This window comes from Phytophthora sojae (assembly GCF_000149755.1).
Source record: "Phytophthora sojae unplaced genomic scaffold PHYSOscaffold_4, whole genome shotgun sequence".
Classification (NCBI taxonomy): domain Eukaryota; phylum Oomycota; class Peronosporomycetes; order Peronosporales; family Peronosporaceae; genus Phytophthora; species Phytophthora sojae.
In genome coordinates, this window is record NW_009258118.1 from 2,767,985 (window position 1) to 2,788,904 (window position 20,920).

Genomic DNA, 20,920 nt, shown 5'->3' on the forward strand with positions numbered 1-20,920 from the left:
CCTCGTGAAGGAGACGACTCGGACGCTTCGAGCTCGAAGCGTTCGCGCGGCGAGAGCGACACTCCGCTCTCTGCTGCTGGGGCTTTGAGCTCCCCGCATTAGGTGGCGCCTTCAAGCTCTCCGCGCGCTACTCAGGCAGCGCGCGATCCGTGGATGCCGTCTGCGTCAGAGATCGCAGACCGTGTGGGCAACACTGTGCCTCCAAACGAAATCCCGCTGTACGTATGCAGCGGTATCCACGACGATGCTGTTGCGGAGGAGCAGCACTGTGATCCGTTAACGAATCAAAGGCGCGACTACTACATCGGGCTCTTCCACGAGCTTCGGAACTTCTCCAGCAAGAAGACCTCTTCTCGCAGCAAAGTGCCTGAGTGGCAGGCACTTTGTCAAAGTTGGAATGCTTTTGTTGAGAACTTCAACAAGAAACCGGCTGCTTACCGCGAGCGGGTTTAGTATGCCCGTGAGCGCTTCGAGACATTCTCGACGCGCGGGCGGCTGGAGCAGCTCCACATATCCTCTGTGGACGTTGGTATTCCATGCGCTGTGCCCGAAGGCCAACAGTGCACGTTGTGTCTTCCGGGTGCGGCGCGCTTGAGCGACCGCGACCTAAACGGGTACACGACGATTCGTGTACCGGCGAGTCTCAGGGATCTCCGTGCCAAGTCCTTGGCACGCGAGAAACGCGATGATCGCGAAACTTCGGGCGCTGCAGGTAATTACAGCGCTCGCGCTACATTCGCGCCGCTAGTGCGTGGTGAGCTTCGTACGCCCTCACCATTTCTGGAACGTCCTGCAGCCGGACGTCCCGTGACTCCCATGTATCTTGGTGGGGCGGAAACCCTCTCAAACGAATACGATAACGAACCGGCTGCCGGTTCGTTTTCGGGATACTATGGTTCACAATACGCTCAACAATCCAGCGTGTTGAGCCGCGGGCGTCGTGGATCGGAGGCGGCGGTGGTGGGAACACGCCCCGGGTATGGTCAACCTGGGGTTGACCTTGGTCCGACGCTCGAGGAGCGGATCGCTGCTGCGGAACAGCATCAGAGCCGGGAGTTCGCCGCTCTGAAGCAGAAGGTGGCGATCCTGAGGGCTCAAGTCGCTCAGGCCTCGCAGACCGCGTCGGACATCTCTGTCGACTTGGGAGGTCGCGTCGCACGCTTGGCCCAGCGCGTTCACGCGCTGGAGTAGAGGTTCGCTCCCGCTGGGGCTTCTGCTTCGGGCCAGCCGAGCTAGGTGGCTCGTGCTGCCGGTATGGCTTCAGCCGCCCGACGTAAAAGGTCGGTTGGAGGCGCATGCTAGATGGAATATCTAGCGTGTAGGCGTTGCCATGCCGTGCCAACACCGTGAACGGCTCGATGAAGCGCGGAGCGAGCTTGCTCGCCCCGAAGTCGGAAACTGCATGTTTAGGCAGGTTTTGAGTAGCTAACAAAACCAATGAACCCTTCTTGAATTCATTAGTGTTGCCCCTACCAACATTGTCTGCGTTCAGCTTCTGTCGGTCGACAGAAGCTGCGATAGCGTCTTGGACAAACCGAATGACGGCTTGTCTGCGCTGCACGAAGTTGATTGCGTCCGAGCTGAACTCGTTCAGCTCGTTTCTAGCAGTAGGCCCGGCCTCTGCGTTCGTCTTCGCGGTGTCTGTTCCCTGCACAGACCCGTTCTTCTTCTTCTTCTTCTTGCTCTTGTCGGCGTCTGTGTCCTGCACAGACGCGTGCTTCTTGTTCTTCTTTCGCGTAGTCGCGGCTGACACTGTGCAAGTGTCAGCGGCATTCTGCGGCTGCTGTGTTGCAGTCGTAGATCCTCCCCCACTTAAGGAAGGAGCCACCATCCCGAGTAGACTCGGGAGGCGTGGGTGCCTGATGGCATTCACGTAGAACGGTGTATGCCCGATCGAGGCATGCACCGAGTTGTTGATGGCGAACTCCACCATCGGCAGGCACTCGCTCCAGTGTTGGAACGAGTGAGCGTAGTTCTTAAGCACGTCTACGAGCACGCGGTTCACGCGCTCGGTTTGCCCGTCCGTCGGCGGATGATCCGCAGTCGACATCGAAAATTGACTCCCAAGAAGTGTAAACACTTCTTGCCAAAGGTGTGCAGTGAAGCGCGGGTCTCGATCCGACACAATGTCGATCGGCATGCCATGGTGTTTGAACACCATGTCAACGAACAGACGTGTGGTCTGTTTCGTAGTCACTTCAGCGGGTACCGCAGCAAGATGTACCATCTTGCTGAAGCGGTCAACAAAGACCACAACGCCCGTGTTCCCCTGGCTGTCCGGGGGAAGACCGAACACGAAGTCCAAAGACATGGACTGCCAACACTCCCGTGGAGTTGGTAATGACTGCAAGGGAGCCTGCGCGAAAGGCGCAGGCTTCACACGTTGACAAACCTCGCAAGCACGGACGTACTTGCGCACCCATTTATACTGGTGGGCTCAGTAGAAGTCTCGCGTGAGAAGAAGGTATGTCTTCTCACGGCCCGGATGTCCCGCAGTCGGTGCATCGTGATACTCGTACATGATTCTGAGTCGCTGGTCATGGTCATTGGGCACGACAACGCGGTCCGCGTTGTTGTCGACTGCACTGTAGAGTAATAACCCGCCGTGCACCCGATAACGGTGTGCACGAGCCCGAAGATGCTTCGGCAGCTTCTGACGAGCTTTGTCAGAACGCGCTGAGCCGTAGGCCAGCAAGAGCTTCGCGTCCGCGTCGTGCGCGAACGCGACCTTCACGTCGTCCAACAGTGACGACGTCGGGGTGCTCGATCGCATGGCGTCAATGGCATTGACGTCGACATCGGTCGTGGCGTAGTCAGGCGACGCGAGAGCGCGTAGGCCACCACATTGAGTCTTCCGGGTTTGTACTCAACCCGGAAGTTATACTCTGCGAAGAATGAGAGCCATCTCACCATCCGTTGCGAGATGTGCGGCAACTTCACAGCCGTCCGCAGCGACGCGTGGTCTGTGTAAACCACGAACGGTTTGCTTCCGAGTAGATACACTCGGAACTTCGCGAGTGCGTACTTCATGGGAAGGAGTTCCTTGCCATGTACCGGGTAGTTGCGCTCAGCTGGCTTCAGCTGACGCGATTGGTAATACACGATCACGGCCCTCGTGATCGTGCTGCATCAACACACATCCGATTGCAAAGTCGGATGCGTCACACACAACGTGGAATGGGCGATCTTGGTCGGCTGCCGCCAAGATCGGCGCCTCAGTCAAGCCCCGCTTGACTGCATCGAAGGCCTACTGACACTCAGCAGTACAAACCCACTCGGCGTCTTTCTTCAGGAGCTGTGACAGTGGGTGTATCATGCCCGCGTAGTCCTTCACGTACTTGCACAAGTATGTGGCCAAACCAAGGAACTGCCGCAGTTCCTTGACGTTCGACGGCGTCGGCCACTCATTGATCACTCTGACCTTCTCAGGGTCAGGGCGGACACCGTTCTTCCTGACGAGACACCCGAGCACGGGTATCTCGCTCGCCCCGAAGATGCACTTCTTCAGGTTCGCATAGCGCTTGTGCTTGCGCATGAGCGCAAGCAGCTTCCGGAGATGCACCTTGTGTATCTCAACATTGCTCATCCCGTCCGCAGCCCGGCTGTGGACGAACACATCGCCGAAGTAGCTCGGTGCGAAGTCGCGCACCGAGCGCAACAAGTGCGTTACGTACTTGTTGAAGGTCGCAGGAGCGTTCTTCAGACCCTGCGGCATCACTAGCCACTCCGAGAGCATGCCGCTCGGCGTGCTCACAGCCGTGATAGGGATGTCGCTCTCACGCATGAGGATCTGATAGAATCCATCGCGCAGATCATGAGCACTGTAGACAGTGCTCCTGGCCATCGAATCGATGATGACATCTTTTCGCGGTAGCGGTGTCTGCGCCGGTATCGTCGCATCGTTCAGCTTGTTATACGCATGAACGATGCGCCAGCCGCCCTGTGGCTTCTTGACGCAGAACGTCGGAGCACTGTGCGGGGATTTCGATTCCCGCACTTGTCCAGCTTTGCGACGACTTTCGAAGAAGTCGTCGATCGCTTTGACCTGCACTCGCGGCAGTGGCCACTGCCGCGTGACACAGTACTTCGTGCCCGGCACGAGATCAATCTCGTGCTGGATTCCCTTGTCCTGCGGAAGCTCCGCAGGAATCTCTTCCGGAAGTACGTCCGCGTACTCCCGTAAGATCTCGTAGTAGGGACTCGTCTTCAACGAGTCCCAGCTCTGCTTTTCAAAGCGCTCCTTCTTCGTCTTCGCACTGAGAGTGTCCTCGCTCTCAGTGGTGCTCTCCATGAAGAACTGCCTCAGTTCTTCATTCTCGCTCTTCGTTCTCTCGGCGTCCGAGAGAATGCATATCTGCTCGATGCGTCAATCGTGCAAGCCACGTGCGAAGCGCTTCCAGCTCATGACTGGAAGCGAAGTCAACTCCGACGCATGCGTCGGAGGGTTAGCGAGAGTCATCTCCCTGTACCGGAACCCGGCACTGGTACGCGTCAAGACGTTCAACGTCTCGACGTCCGGCTTCTCAGCCTCCGTCTGCCCGGCAGACATTTCTGGTTGCGTCTCGGCCCCGGGCCGAGACTTGCGCAGCGATCTTCGCATGCGCCGTCTTCTTGTCCGGCTCCGCATGACTCTTGACCTCGTCCAGGCCCAGCCGTGGACGGGTGTTCTTCTTCAGTACCGCCGGCGGGTTCATCCCGCGGGCGAGCGACTTCAAGCCCGGCTTGGTCGCCCGGCGCTTCATCGTGCAGCCCGGGTGCACGACAGCATGCAAGTTTTTCCGGTGCGGGACGTTTGCAACCGTCCGGACCGCCTGCAGCGTCGGCTCCCGGAGCCGACACGCCATCTTCACATCGACGCCATCTTCATCTCGATGCCTGTTATTGGCGGAGCCCTCCATTACGGAGGGTGCGTCGGCTCCCCGAGCCGACGAATCAAATTCGTCCAAGCTATCGACTGCCGGAGTCGACGGCGTTACGTCGCCTTGGCTCTTATTATTGGCCAGACCTGATCCAATCAGATTCGCGTCAGCCTCCACGGCTGAGGCGTGTGACTCGCCTGCGTCATCCGTGCCCCTTGAGGCCGGAGACTCTTCCTGATTCGCTGAAAAGCGGGTGTCGACCTCCGAGGTCAACACATTTCCTTCATTAGCTGTCGGCGGCAACGCCGACGCTAGCAGCTCTTGCGCGCGTACACGCGCGCGCCCAGGGCGCTCCGGGACAGTGGCATTAGGCGCTGTCTCGAGTGGGGAGTCGCGCGCACCTGTCGGTGCGTGCGTAGCGGCAACAGGGCCATCGCTCACTGTTCCGCTGTCGCGACCGAAGCGCACGAGAGTGCGCTTCTCCTAATCGATGACCGGATCATGCCGGGCAAGCCACGGCATGCCCAATACAATGTCAAACTTATCGTCCAGATCCAGGACGATAAAGGTCTCGACAAACTCTTGATCTTCATACGTGAAACGCACGCGTACCATGCGCTTCTCGGTCTTCACGACGGCACCCGTTGCCAGTCGTACTTCCAACATACTTCGAGGTATCTTTAAGTCCTCGAAGTCAAGCCTTGATAGACTTCGCAGTCGAACAAAGTTCTTCGACGCGCCAGAATCTACCAAAGCACGGAGAGAGCTGCTTGCTCTCATCGAGTTCACGTTCAGGATGACAAGGTCAGGCTTGTCATCTTGGTTCTTGCAGCGAGAATGAATCTCACTGGGGGCTGCAGTCCTCAGTGTCGCGTGTCCAAGGTCGACACGCGGAACTGCATTACCAGTAGGGCGCCCCCGCGCCTACTGGCGTCCAGCGTTTTTTGTTTGGTTGCGACGGTGCCCGGCACCGCCGCGATAGCCACCCTGCTGGTGCACGGGGGCCGTGCACTCCCGAGCAAAGTGACCGACTCTACCGCAACGGTAGCATCGCACATTGTTTCCCTGCGACTGCTGGAGTCCAGCAGTTGCAGCACTCGAGACGTCAATGGGTTCTGGGCCTCCCGTCCTCACTACCGGGCGTGGCTGTGGCCTCGGCACATGTGCATGCAGCTTAGCCTGCCGCAGGCTAAACTCCTCCTGCATTGCAAGGGTAATTGCAGCTGCGAAAGTACTCGGGTACTCACGGAAGAGATAGGTCTTCACAGGCCCATCTCTCAGTCCATTTATGAACGTGACGACCTTGGTCGCCTCATCGATCGGATTGGTCGCGATGTTCGAGACCAAGTACCGTGCTCTCTGAGCGTAAGCATGAACGTCATGCTTGCCCTGCTGCAGGTCGAGGAACTCCGCCCTCGACCGGAACTCGTTTTGCGGTGACTCAAACGCTTGTCTGAGCTCCTCCTTGAAACCCTCGTACGTGCTAAAGCACGTAGGATCCGAGAGTCGGCGTCCATATGCCCAACTTCTAGCACGTCCGCCAAGACATGACATGGCGAACGCAACCTTCGACAACGGGTCGATGATATGTCGAGCCGCAATGGCAGTGTCGAGTTCGACAAGCCAACGGAGGAGAGGTTCACCCTCTCTTCCGACATAGTTACTCACATTGAGCTTTAGCGATTGCGCGCGTGGTGTCGTCCCGGACGACACCGCGGTAGTAGGAGCAACATCGCGTTGCTCCTTCAGGATGAAACCCAGAGCAACACCGTGTTGCTCTGTCGGCGTTAGCGTACGCAGCATCATAGCTACAGCCGCCTCACCAATGACTGTTGACAGTCGTTGGAGGGCCTCCCACTCTGGATCCGACAGGTGGGGACAGTCAGCGCGTGCAACGTAAGTTGCAGGCGTAGTGGAGCTTTCCATGGGCACCTCTGTATCCATGGGAAGGTTCTCAGTTCCGCGTTCGTGCGGTGACGTACGAACTCAGGTAGTCGGTCGTTGGACGGACTACAATGTGATACCAGGTGTAATGGGCCTACTTTGGCTAACTACTTTAGCTTACACGTGTGCGCACGTGTACGAGGAAGCGTAGCGTAGTTTAAATTAGAGTTAATTATACTCGGGCCTCCGAGTATAGATTAATCTAAATAAACGAACCAAATAATGTTTTTGGGTTAAAATGAGAACTGCTATTTTTGTTTTATGTTTCTGACTTCCTCTAAATGTAATATTCTAAACTAGGAATCTGCCAACGGCTGGTTGGCAGAATTCCAATGCTATGCATGTCGCTCATTGGCTAAAAGATGCTGCTTTCAGCCAATAGGAATCCTAAGTCTCTATGGACCACCCGTCGTGGTGATCCTAAATGTATGTAGCCTTTGGTGTGTCTACACCAAGGTCGAGAAAGTCTTTCAAACCTCTAACAGACGTCGTGTCTGTTAGAGTTACAAGTGCCTGTAGCCACTTGTGCGTGTAACCCTGTTACAAGTGGTGGCTGTATATTTTGTGACGTTCAGCTCGGCATTGTATTTCTGTGTGTTGGTTATTCTGAATTACGGATCTGACTGTGGTCCCTTTCATTCGGTCTGACCTTCTGTTGATTCGGTGTGGTTCATCCCAGGAACACACCCAGCAGACTTTATTCTGTATCGCAACAACTCAACTCGGTAAAATCCGGTCCGCCAAAGGTAAACGATACCTATAGGGGTTGACACAAGGACACACGCCAAACACCGGACCGCATTAGTGCGATTCGGTGCGTCCAAGCGGTTCCAGGCCCGGGTCATTTAGTGTCCCGTGGGCTGCTTATCGCGTGGACAATCTCTGGTACTCCGAACCCGAATTCATTCGGTCCAGCATAGTGCGCTATACACCCTGGACGATAAAGGCGTTCACCCGCCTCGCCTCAACGAATAGACCTTTGTAAGGCAATACACCTACGTAAACGTTCGATTAACAATTCAAACCCATAGTCTCTAACATGAGCGATCGGATCCTGCGATACTTTGTAATAAAACTCGTGTAAATCAGCCGATTTGTGTTTTTGATAAAAAAAATATTAGATTTATAAGACCCTTACACTTGAAATTTGTATTGGCTCGATATCTACTTTTCTGTGGACCACATATTTGAAGCCCCGAATTAATCCCTATTGGGTTTCTTGTACTATAGAGTAGCACTACCAGGATAATCCAGTAGGTATGTACTGAGTTGTCCCCCACTGATGTGTCAATCGAATCTACTGAGCCAGTAAATATTTTTTTCCAGTTTACATAGTTCATGTTGCGAACTTAGCTAGTATGCAACCCTGGATAACACAGTGATATTGACTGTACGCTGATGTGTAACGGGGTAAGAGATACCGTCACTAGCGTATACTGTAGATAAGAGGAAGCTTGCAATAATAAGCTCAAGTCTTGTCTTTAGGGTAAAATCAACTCTGTTTATGTATGGGTCGGGGACGGAGTCCCCCTACCCCTTGTGAACCACTCAAATCTAAGTCTGCACCTGATTGGATGAAATGGGTCTGGCTCCCCACTTTCAACCAATCAGAACATGACAGCAGGTCACACGCTAGCCGTGTGACTGCACCTAATTTTGTGTATGTACCTATGTAACTTCTACCTACGTATAAATGGGCCCTTTACATTGGCACTTTACGATGCCATTGCGGCATCTCCATAGTGGCTCGATTTTCCCGTCGCCGTAGTGTTTGAGACTAGTTGTTAGATGTAGGAGAGGTAAGCGTGCCTCGAAATCACTACTATTTCCAATATCCGCAGCCGACCTTCGTACAAGTAAACTATGCAAGAGTGCAACGTTGATTAGGAATGATACTGTATAAAGATGCAGCTCTTGGTGGCCACGCCGCCTACAAAGCGTCTGCAAATACTGTGTGCATGCGGAGCAGACTCGAGAAGGCTACTACATGTAGACCATGAAACGGAAACTGCACGCGCTGCTGCTCGTGCTAACACTTCAGATGCAGAACGGTCATTCAATTGCTACATCAAAATTTACTAGATGTAAGCATCCAATCGAACATTACACAATAACGATTTAGACGAGTGGGGAATGCAGGCAAAGCCCACATTAAACGACCCTCCTCCACTTGGCCCGATAAGGACTGGATATCATTGACACCGCTTTGTGCCACTATGCAGCCGCTGCAACAGAGAAATTGACCGAGCTAGGGGTGGTTTAACTGCAGCGTGCTGGTTGTTTCCGCACGCGAGAGTTAGGTCGTCACAGTGCTGATCTTCAGCCAAGGTTCGTTAGGCCGTTGGTACCGAACCTTCCGATACCCCTCCGGCGCAGTATTTCCCGATACTACGAGATCGAAACAACAAGAAGAACGCAGCAAGACGCCGAGGCAGACAACGCAGTATGCGATAGGTGCGCACACAGAGAGGTATCGTTGAGCCGCAGATGTCATCTCCCGTTCTCGGTGATGGAGGCTCTCCGCACTGCTCACCCGCCTGTGCGCCAGCAGGTGGGCGCCACCACTTTGTCTACAAGGTGCACAGCGATAGCTTGGGGGAACATTGATGTCGGACTGGGGATGCTAACAAATTATTGATGTCGCCAGGGCCTTGGGCCCTCCTTCAAGCCGTTCTTGACCTACACGGCGCTGTACATGGAAAAATGGCCCTTGTCTGAGCTGCCAGACATGCGGAAGGTGCGCCCTCCTCTCCACCGCCCTAACAAACTTCTACTAGCGTACGTCTGCTATTTTGCTTGCCCCAAATGGGTGTGGGGAGCGCTGGTAGAGCCCGGTGCTCCGTTTTATGTAGCTCACTACATCACTACAATCCGTCGTGCTGATGTATGCGATTAACGTGGTTTACCAATTCATGACCCGCCAGCAGCACCTCATGCGAAATCGTCGATGACGACACCAATATTAGAGCAGCGATGCTACAACGCTAGCATTCATACAAGCAGTCGGTACGCTTAATTTTGAGGGTCCTCGCACCAATTTATGAGCAAATATGAGCAAGCAACAGCGAATCAAACAAAGCGGAAATTTATTTTTTTATGACGCACTGACCAGATGTTGGACCGACGCGATCCCATACAAAATCTCATCCCAAACTCAAACCGCGCTCTCGATGATGAACAGCGGCTCGACTACAGGCACTTCGGCGCCATTGTTGTCACGCGCTTGGAGTGCAGCTCCTGCACCATTGCATGTCGAACCAGACGACGCTGCATTGCAGCGATCCATGTCACTAGATCGGCTTCACACTCGGGAGGCAGCAGGGGGGCAGGTCCGGGCCGTTGGCGCTCAATAGATCGACCTTCGATGCGCGCGGCGACTTTGCGCTTTAGTGTTGACAACGACACTGGTGACGAGTCGGCCACGGCTGCGAGCTTCTCTCCTGCGTGGACGCGGTCGATAGCTTCTTCTAGCTGCTTGTCTGTGAAGGCCGTCTTCATCTTACGCTCGACTCGATATCTGACGGGATCAGCGTAAGGAAAAGTGAGGGCCAAGATCTGGTTAAAAAAGTATTGAGCCAATCAGAGCAATATTAGTCCAAATAAGAAGATTGGATTGGATAATAGTCGCTTTAGTCCATGAACTGGTCAGAGGTCATGAAATGGTAAACCACGATACTTTAAGAATTACCCCATGTCGGTATGCCAAGGGTTCATCTACATTAACTACAACAGCTCTAGCCCATCCATTACGACCGGTGCGTCAGCGGGAATAATCAATGCTACCTGTATTGAGGGATTTTCTACGAATATGAGCTTCGGTAAATCCTTGCCCATTTTTGTATAACACTAATAGCTACGCATCAAGTACGACCCATCTAGGCCCTACAGGCTTGACCGCCGTGCGCAGCTGGTCTCGTTCATCACGGTAGCGGTTGGTCTCAGGCACCAGGTATGCGATCCATTGGGGAGAGTCAGCCGAAATAGCGTGAATGGCACTCCGGTATGCTGTATTCCAGTGCGGCGAATCACTAGCAAGCGCGTCCAGTGTATTACCCAGCTATCGGCCGACCTAATTTAGAGTCAATCGAAGGATCGGGCTTGGAGGATCACGGTCGGTCGTCATCATCTGGTGTTGACAAATCCACGAGAATCCCCACATGTTTCGACGTTGAGATGCAATGTACTGTTTCCGATTTTATTCCGAATTTATTCGGCGCACACGCATGCCCCTGGGGCAATTTGTGGAACTTTGGCGCTTCCAGACTAGCGACGACTATTGCACCAACAAGGCTATTAACCTTTAGCATGTGGACCAGTATTGCGCTACGTACATACATCGGGACCAATCACGCAGATTGCCTCTGAAGGCATCAGCGTCCACGTGTCCCCCGATGTCAATCTATCACAGCGATATTGTTGCGTGGAGAATCATTCATCTGCTTCCCGGTATTAAAATGTGCACATCACAAACATTCGACGTGAACAAGATGCCTGCAGGCGTTTTGTCGTGGACTCTAACATTCTCGAAATTGGGACTGAAATCATTGTTAGACCGTTTGGGTTTGTTGCCAAAGGTGACAAGGACCCTAACATATCTGGAAGAACAATACACGATCTGTCCTGTCCAAAAGCATATTCGGTGAACGACGCAACCGAAACGGACGACAAGCCAGCTCTGACATGCCAACCTTGCACCTCGGTCGTCCGACAGGTGCTTTCCATAGCCGAAGAATCTAACCCACTTCAGCTGACAACCCTCATGGACGGCGACGTTGCCGAGGCTGCCCGCAAGGTGGGTATCCACGCGGGTAGTGTCTGTCGCATACCAGAAGCTAAAGCTCTCGTTCTCGACCTATTTGCTCTGTTTGGATGGACCTTGTCCCCGGCAGAATACGATTTCTAGGGCGGAGCGATTTCGGATGTACATGGTTCAACACTGTGAACCTACACCAGACAACCATTGTAAACCTACCATTGGGTTGTCATGATCGTCAACACCGTAAACGCATATCCCGATGTGTGCGAAGAAGCCGAGCGCTCGCTTCGTCACACAATGATAGCAATCTCGGGCCCGATGTCTATCAACGAAGAAAAAATTACGGGCTGGCACCAACGATTGAAGGTGTTGGGTCTTGTGCACCGACAGTCTCGATGCCCGAGTAAAAGGTCTTAAAGGCTCGGACTCGAGTGATACAAGCTCTGTAATCACGATCCCTGACGCAAACGGAGTATCGCTCCCTGCGTCACGTCGCCACTTGCATCCGCCCCGCCAGGATATTCCTGCAACGACTGCGTAGTGCTGAATTCGGGTCGTGCCGCCTACACCGAGTCCACATCTCGTGTTCGATGGCGGGCGATCTAGCATGATGGGTTAGTATACTCGACTCGGGAAACCTCAATGGCGTTCCGTTACAAACCTTCGGCGACTTTCCACCGGCCGGTCTCGATATGTTCGTGGATGCTTCAAATCACAGTCTGTGCGCGGCCGACGTATCAAGACACAAGCTGCTCACGTACGAGTTTTTACCTGGGGTACGCCAGCTGATTTCCAACGCCTTGATATCAATGTTTGTGAGCTCGCGTCTCTTACTTTCGCCGTTTGCTTGTGGTTACCCGAGTAGAAGCGGCCAATAACTTTATCGCCAACGCACATCGGCTTCATCATCGTTAACATATCTGCTACCTCGTGACAACCCAAGTTTCCAAGTCGAAATCCTCGGACACAAACGGTTCTCAGATTACTAGCGCTGTGGGAAGTGGAGTTCAACCTGCGTTTTTCATCACGACACGTCACTGGACAGGAGAACACACTAATAGACCTGGGGCCCCGCATCTCGCAAGACCGAACAACTACTAGCCGTTTTTATTCACTCACATTTTCTTGGCCTGAAACACATACCATAGATTCCTTGACCACGTTTAAAGAGATCTGGCGCAACATCTCCGGAACAACTCCGTAGTGCCGGCAATATTCGCCAAATACCGCTGGGCCTTAGACCATTTTCAGTTCCTTCAAGGCGGTCTATTACATCCCCGTTAAGAGACATGGTATTATCTAAGCGTCCCTTCACACCCCTCAGCAGCTTCATTTGTACGACGTGGTGAGTGTTCATCAGCGCTATGATCTGGGTATGGTGCATGATTGTTGTCGTGACAATGCTAGCATTTGACGCACCATCTGTTTCCGTGCGTGCTTTAGCCGCTCGTGATGCCGGTCTTATTCATTTTGTAGCTCGTTCGACATCTCGCTTCTATCCCCTCGTATTTTCCTGGCTCATGATATCTTCGAATGAGAAGTTGCTCGCTATCCGCGCGTCTCTTCGCTAGCCTTCGTCGCAGAAACGACCACCACGAGTGGTGTAGAGCAACAGGATGATTTTACTTACCTTATTTTCCATGCATGCGTCAACGAATTCGGGTCTGGTTGATGCGGCGGAGATGAACCCTATGCAGACCATGTAGCAGCATACCGAACGGTGCACTTGTTTGGTCAGTTCAAATAGAGTGCTTTAACACGTATTTCTTGTTCTTTTTAGACAAAACCTCACAGCTTGAACAAGCCAATCACTATTTGAACTGAAAATAGCGATTTCGCACTTGGTGAACCCATTACAGTGGAAGTTTAAGTTTTTGTTGAACGCCCAGTCCGTTAAACCATTCATGGCGGAATCTATTTAAACAGGTCTAATGTAGGTATGGCCGTTTTGGTCCGCAGGACCAAACCAGGATCGAAATAAAATTAGCCTCCAAATGGGACCAAAAAGAAAACAGGTTTGTTAACTCTGTAATTAATTATACAAATGGAGATTAATTTTATTATATATTAGTGTGAATTTTGTATGAACATCTACACTGAGTTCTCGTTTAACCTGCTGTCAACGGTTAACTGCCAGCCATGTTACGGATAACCCGGCTTGTATGTCGCACGACTCTAGCTACCCTGGCGGTCGTCTAACTTCACGTATGCTTCTTGCGACCACACCGATGCTCGCCCTCCATGAACATCCCTGTCACAACGAGTTGAAATTGCCGGGTCACCGTGAGTTAAAGTTGCCCGACCGCCGCGAGTTGAAGTAAACATTCCATACATCGACTGGAAACATGTTGATCTATGTGCGAACGTACACCCAACCCGCGGACTACGCAAGTCCTTCGGTGTGACAGCGAGACATAATCAACTCCGAGACATAGTTGGTTCCGTGGGGGGGGGCGGACAGGTACGACCACGGTTAGCATGTCCAGCACGCACCCTTTGTGAAGGGAACAATCCCAAGCCGGGACATCCCATCATATAGAATCTTCATCTTGTTTATCAGTATGTGTGTTGTACACAAACCTTTCACACCTGCTTAACATTTCTAGCAGGGTTAACATGAATGGCTCCGAGGAGAGGCCCCGGAGCCGACACCGGAGCCGACACCGGAGCCGACACCGGAGCCGACACTAAGCTCTATCAATCACAACTTCTTTTTCTACCTCTTCCTCATGTTTCCTTTCTTCCATGTGCTCAAGAATCTCCCCGCAACAGGTTATGAGCCCAACGCAAGCCTCGCCCGCCAACGACCGCGACTTCCCTCGCCTGAACGGCAAGAATTTCGTCATCTGGAAGACCCGTGTCACCGCAGCTCTCGACGGCAAGAACCTCCTCGGCTTCGTCACTCAAGCAGACTACGCTGGGGACTCGGACGTCGACCTCGGCGAAGGCGAATAACTCAACCAGGCCTGTCATCCGGACTTCCACGGTGTGGCCAAGCCCGACTCGCCGCAAGACTCCTCGTCAAGTGTGTCCTCTGATGGGAGCTCGGATGATTCCGCCGGAGACGACGGCGATGTGGACATGGAGAAGGAAAAACCTCCCGTGCTCCTGTAATTCACTGGCCAGAAGAAGCAGGAGTTGGACCAAGCTGAGAAGCTGAAGGCCAAGAGCCGACAGCTGAGCGCCAAGAAGCTACGCCACATGGAAGCGAAAGCCGATGTGTTCCTGATCAAGACCATCGACGGCCAACACGTCCTCATGGTCAAGCCTACAGCGTATGAGATCTATCAGACTCTCTGTAGCAAGTACGAGGATGCAGCCATCCACGGCGACCCGTACTTCATCCACTCGTACCTGATGGCACTGAACTACAAGGAAGGAAGCAACCTCACTTCATTCGTCTACGGCCTGGAGGAAGCAATGACGGCAGCCGCTAATTCAACCAACAGCGTGCTCAGCGACGAGCAGAAATCGCTCTACCTGTATCATTCTCTGCCGACGGACTGGAAGCCCAACCTAGCAGTCTGGAAGGGCAGCAAGAAGTACATTCCGTACGCCGACCTCAAGCGCAACATCGAGACCAAGGTCCAGAACGAACTTGCGCAATCGCTACGTTCTCAAGCAGGGGACCCCAGAATCCCAGGAGACCCGTGCTGAAACAGCCATGCCAGCCTCAGCACTTGAGCAAGTGCTCGTGGCGGCTCCACCCAAGGAGGATACAGCGCTGGCGGCATCGCTCAAGTGCAGCTACTGCCATCGAGACAACTACGACACAGTGGAGTGCTTTGTGCTGCAACGCCACCTCCACCACGGACATGTCAAGGCCGGCACGGTACTACCAGCCAATTTTAAGCTGAAGCCACCCCAGGAACTGCGGTCGCAACAACAGCAACACCAGCGACAGCAAAAACGTCGCAGCGCCAACACCCCTACAAGGGCAACTACAATGGCAACAGCGGAAACCAGTCTCGCAATAACAACCGCGAGCCACGCAATAGAAACCGCAACGGCAATGGCAGGTCCCAAGGACGCAACAAGTACCATGGACGCCGCAACCGTGACGATGAGGACAACAGCGACTACGGCATCATCGCCATCACGACACTGGACCTCAGCCAAGAAACCGAAGCGGTGAGCCTCACTGCTCATGAGTCTGACCATGATCCCATGTGGACTGTCGACTCTGGCTGTACCCGTCATGTCACCTCGAGCTCGAAGTGGTTCAAAACACTCAAGCCAATGGCGGGAAAGGCCATCACGGTCGGTGGAAACCACCAAATTCCAATCAAGGGAGCTGGTGATGTGGAGCTGAAGATCAACGACACCAAGGGAAAGGAGCGGATCATTGTTCTCAATGACGTGCTGTATGCACCGGAGCTGACGTTTAACCTGCTCTCCGTCCGCCAAGCGGTTGGAAATGACTTCAAGATCAACTTCCCCAACGCCAAGAAGTGCGCACTGTTCTTCGCCCACCGCATCAAGTTTGAAGCCAAGACTGGAGACGGCAAGTCCCTCTACCAGTTCCAAGCCAAACCAACGAACTCTGAGGAAGGAGCCCATGTGGCCGCCTCAGGTAAGTTTGACAATGTTCTGTTATGGCACAAACGAATGGGCCATCCTAACTTCCGCATTATGCAGGATCTGGCTAAGGCGAACACCGTCACGGACATGGGACAGTCGAACGTCGAACCAAAGCAAGACTACTTCTGCTCGTCCTGCACTTACGCTAAGTCCCACCGTAACCCATTCAATAAACGTACCGTTGAAAGGGCGAAATTTCCTCTTGAAAAATTGCACACTGACATGGCAGGACCCCTGCCAGTCCCAACACTCTCAGGATGTCAACATTTCCTGATCTTCATTGACGACTACACTCGTTACATGTTCATTTACATCATTAAATAAAAGTCAGATCTGTACGAGTCCTACGAGGACTTTAGGAAGAAAGCCCAGAACATTTTCCGTGCCGAAGTGGGTGAAATCCACTACCACGAGAACCTGCATGACGACGAAGTCAAATAGTTGCAAAGTGACAATGCCCGAGAATACGAGAAACTGGGTCGTATCATCTTTAAGAAATATAATACCCATGCTCAGTTCACTAACGCTTACACTCCACAACAAAATGGAGTGGCAGAGAGGCGCATGCGCACTCTACTTGAGCGCAGAATAGCGTTCCTCATTGATGGCAACCGGCCGCAGGTACTGTGGGGGGAATGCATCAAACACGTTGCCAACCTACTCAATATCGCACCTAGCTCTGTGACGCACAATATCACACCTCATGAAAAGTGGTTTAAGAAACAACCATCCGCTCACTACATTAAGGTGTTCGGCTGCACGGCTTACGCCCACTTCCGGAACTTTACCGAAACAAACTTGAGGCCAGAGCTCGCAAGTGCATGTACCTGGGCCTCCCATCCAACAAAAAAGGATACAGACTCCTTGACACCCAAGAGAACCGCATTATATACAGCAGAGATGTCACTTTCCGGGAACATGAATCCCCTCAACTGGAGTTTCTCAATCCAACCACCGCCCCGAATGTGCTCAACCCGACAACTGAACGGGCACCCATTCTACCAACACCACATGCGCTACCACCACTTTCTGCCATGCTAAAACGAACTGCTGACGCACTCACGGCGGAAACAACCACGACCTATTTCAAGAAATCGAAAATCGCTGATCTTGATGCAGCAATTGATGCAACAAAGACACTACTTAACGATAAAGAGGACCAGGAAGAACGCAAAGCGCACCTCTCGCATATCTACGCATTGTTGGCCATCAGGCATATTTCAGAACCAAAGCCCTATTCTGCTGCAATGAACCTGCCTGAAGCCCGCCACTGGAAGGCGGCTGCCCAATCGGAATACAAGTCCTTAAAAGACAATAACAGTTGGATTCTTACAGCTCTCCCAAAAGGAAGGAAAGCACTCCTCTGTCGATGGTTGTTTGTCGTCAAATACAAAGGCAATGGCACCATCGATCGCTATAAAGCACGCCTTGTCATTAAAGGCTTCCCCCAAAGGCATGGCATTGACTACGATGGGATCTTCTCACCCGTCATCCGCATGGAAGTCTTACGCCTTCTCTTGACGACCGCCGCACTACTTGACCTAGAAATCCACCAAATGGATGTCAAGACAGCGTTTCTTAATGGATATCTAGATGAAGAAATTTACATGGAACAACCTGAAGGTTTCACCGTCCGAGGCAAAGAACATCTCGTGTGCAAACTGCTCAAGAGCCTTGACGGCCTAAAGCAACCACCCCGCATCTGGTACCTCACGCTGTGTGCATTTCTCAAAACCATGAAGTTCCGTAAGCTGATTAAAGATCAGTGTGTCTTCATCGGAGAAATTGACGGTCAGACATGCTATGTCTTGGTCTATGTCGATGACCTCCTCATTATTGCACCGACGACTTGCATCATCAACCACGTTAAAGACGCGCTCAAGAAGCGCTTTAAAATGTATGATCTTGGTGAAGCCCAGTACCTTTTGGGTTGTTCGTGATCGCAAAAACAGATCCATCTTCCTCCACCAAGAGAAGTACGCACCAAAGTACTGGACCGCTTCAACCACCTCGATGCACATCCAGTAGCAACTCCCACGGACAAGAGCATCAAGCTTTGCCTGGATATGTGCCCCAAAACAGACTCTGAAAAGAACGAGATGAAAGCGATCCCGTACAGAGAGGCAGTCGGTAGCTTCATGTACTTGATGATGGGAACTCGACCTGACCTGGCATACTTTCTGAGAGAAGTCAGCCAATTCCTAGCCAACCCTGGTAAGGCCCCCTGGAATGCTGTTAAGAGAGGCCTTAGATACCTCAACGGTACTCGCAAACTGGGTATTACCCTCGGAGGAATCCAAAACGTGAAGCCGTACAACCTGCAACACTATCTTACGGCGTATTCCGACGCAGACTATGTTAACTGCCTAGACACTAGACGATCTGTTGGAGGCTACATCACATACATGTGTGGCAGCCCGATCTCCTGGCAATCTAGAAAGCATCACACAGTCGTGCTCTCCACTACGGAGGCAGAATACATAGCCCTGTGCCACTGCATGAATACATAGGCCTGTGCCACTGCATGCAGGAACTCATATCCCGGAACTTACTGTTGTTGGAACTGAACCACAAAAGGCCACATGCTATGCTATCACAATATATGAGGACAACCAAAGCTGAATTAAACTCTCATACAACCCAGAACTACATGGTAGAAACAAGCATATTCACATTCGCTATTGTTTTGGGCAAGAGAAAGTAGACAGAAAAAAATTTGAAGTGAAATACTGCAACACCAAAGAAATGTAGCAGATATCTTCACAAAGTCTCTATCAAAGCCCACATTTCTTAAACTAAGAGAGTCACTATGTAACCTGAAGACGAAGAGGTAAAATACAATAAATACCACGCTCTTGACAAATAACCAAGCCAAAACTTCCAATACTAAGAATATTAAACATTTAACACACAAACACACGAGTAATGCAATACATTACGCCTTGAGTTACTCGCATACTAAATAGCAGTCAACAGTATCTTCATAATCAAACCCTATAAATCAAATAAAACTAACCCAAAAGTCAACAATTTTCAACATCACTGTCAAAACTTATAAAATGATTTTTATACAAGCATATTTGTACTCAATAAGTCCCTACAAGTCATCTTACATGACAAATACACAGTACAAGACAAAAGAGACAATAAAACGACCAAAACAACACTAACGAAAATTCATTGTTAACTTAAGAGACCTCGACTTCTTCATTTTCTTTGTCTTCGCACGAGGAATGTCCTCAATAGAGTACACTCCATCAATGTGCTCGAAGTACGAGCTGAGCTTACGCTCATCGTTAGCAAAGTACATGTAGTTATCAGACTCTATGAATAAATGTTTCTTTCCTACGTTGGCACGCGCGATACAATGCCAGGTACCCTCTTGCTGGCCTGGACGACGGCCGATGATCAGCAGGGCTGGCTTCCGGGACCGGGCGATGCGCCGTGCGCGGTCATCTTGACCGCAGTTGAGCTTCCTGTTTAGGTACAGGAGCTGTTTCCTGCACTTTTCAGCGCCAACTGCATAGCGTGCGTGGTGTAGGCGCCGTCGCGTAGATGTCCGTGGTCCTCGTTGGGGCGCTCCATCTTGAGCTTCAGTAGGATAGGCCTCATCGACTTGGCCGTCAAAAAGTCCCGGCGCTGAAGAGCATTGTTAACCGAGAAAAGCCCACAAAAGGATACCCGCTCGGGCAGGGCCTCTTGGTTTTGGCAGAGGACAGAGGTGCGAAGAGAACGAGGCATCTAAACCATAACGTATCAAAAAGTTAGCTTCAAATTAAAATACAATATTACGTCAAATATTGCAAATCAATTCAGTACAACAACGACCCCACACACTGTGTTGACATTTTCGGTATACAGCATTGCTGCTGCAACCTAGCTCTGCTGCGGCGCCGGCCAGGGCCAACAGGGAGCGTGCAGTATGTATCATGATTTTCGAAGAGCGCACATGCGTGAAAATGCATAATATGCATGTAGCTTACCGTTGAAAGTTGCAGGACTTAGAAAGTTTGACAATGACAGGCTAACTGGGTAAAGCCATCGACAAATGCAGTTCTATCTAGACATTGATGTGGCAGCTACAAATGTATGCATAGTGCCTACTGAGATACTTATGCGCGGCAGTGTAAGAGTGAGATAATGTACTCGCTAACCATAGTCGCATACAGGCAATTGTAAAACGACTGAGACTGTGGAGTCATATACTAGCGCTTAAAATTTGCCCTGTAGCAACAACCGCAAAATTTAATGCATGGAGCAGCGTGAGAAATGACCAAACTCCATGATAATACATTGAGAAGTAGGAAGTTGTCAAGGACTACAAAAGGACAAGCCTCAGCAAAAGGCGTCCTATCAGCTGTCACCTCCAGTCCATATTAAGATGTGCATAGTCATACAAAGACCTGTACCTATGCCCAAATGGAAGTGTGCATAATCGAGCCGAGTTGAAGCATTCCACCCTATTTGGGGTGTGCCCCGGAAAACCGCGTCTACAACTTTGATAACGGACTGGGGTATCTGTACCTGTACAGCTCCTGCGGTTTCTTGCGTCTGTCTTGAGCCATACGTGCCGACACTTAGCGGACTCGCATGCCTCATCCCGTCTTGGGACTGAGAGTGGCTGTGAAGGGAACAATCCCAAGCCGGGACATCCCATCATATAGAATCTACATCTTGTTTATCAGTATGTGTGTTGTACACAAACCTTTCACACCTGCTTAACATTTCTAGCAGGGTTAACATGAATGGCTCCGAGGAGAGGCCCCGGAGCCGACACCGG

At 51.9% G+C, this 20,920-nt stretch overlaps 3 protein-coding genes across 3 annotated transcripts; 2 read left to right on the plus strand and 1 right to left on the minus strand.

Moving 5' to 3' along the window:
* Positions 1-153: 153 nt before the first annotated feature.
* Positions 154-1,191, plus strand: PHYSODRAFT_331376 (hypothetical protein; the record flags this gene model as incomplete). The annotated part of the gene is made up of 2 exons (XM_009528159.1): positions 154-447; positions 475-1,191. 2 exons carry the CDS (start codon positions 154-156, stop codon positions 1,189-1,191), a joined length of 1,011 nt encoding a protein of 336 aa, XP_009526454.1.
* An 8,801-nt stretch (positions 1,192-9,992) lies between these two features.
* PHYSODRAFT_331378 (hypothetical protein) lies at positions 9,993-10,301 on the minus strand (the record flags this gene model as incomplete). The annotated part of the gene is made up of 1 exon (XM_009528160.1): positions 9,993-10,301. The coding sequence occupies one exon, from the start codon at positions 10,299-10,301 to the stop codon at positions 9,993-9,995; it is 309 nt and encodes a 102-aa protein (XP_009526455.1).
* Positions 10,302-11,256: 955 nt separating this feature from the next.
* PHYSODRAFT_501810 (hypothetical protein) lies at positions 11,257-11,706 on the plus strand (the record flags this gene model as incomplete). The annotated part of the gene is made up of 1 exon (XM_009528161.1): positions 11,257-11,706. A coding segment is annotated over one exon (450 nt), but the record flags the coding sequence as incomplete, so codon positions are not given.
* Between the last annotated feature and the right edge of the window lie 9,214 nt (positions 11,707-20,920).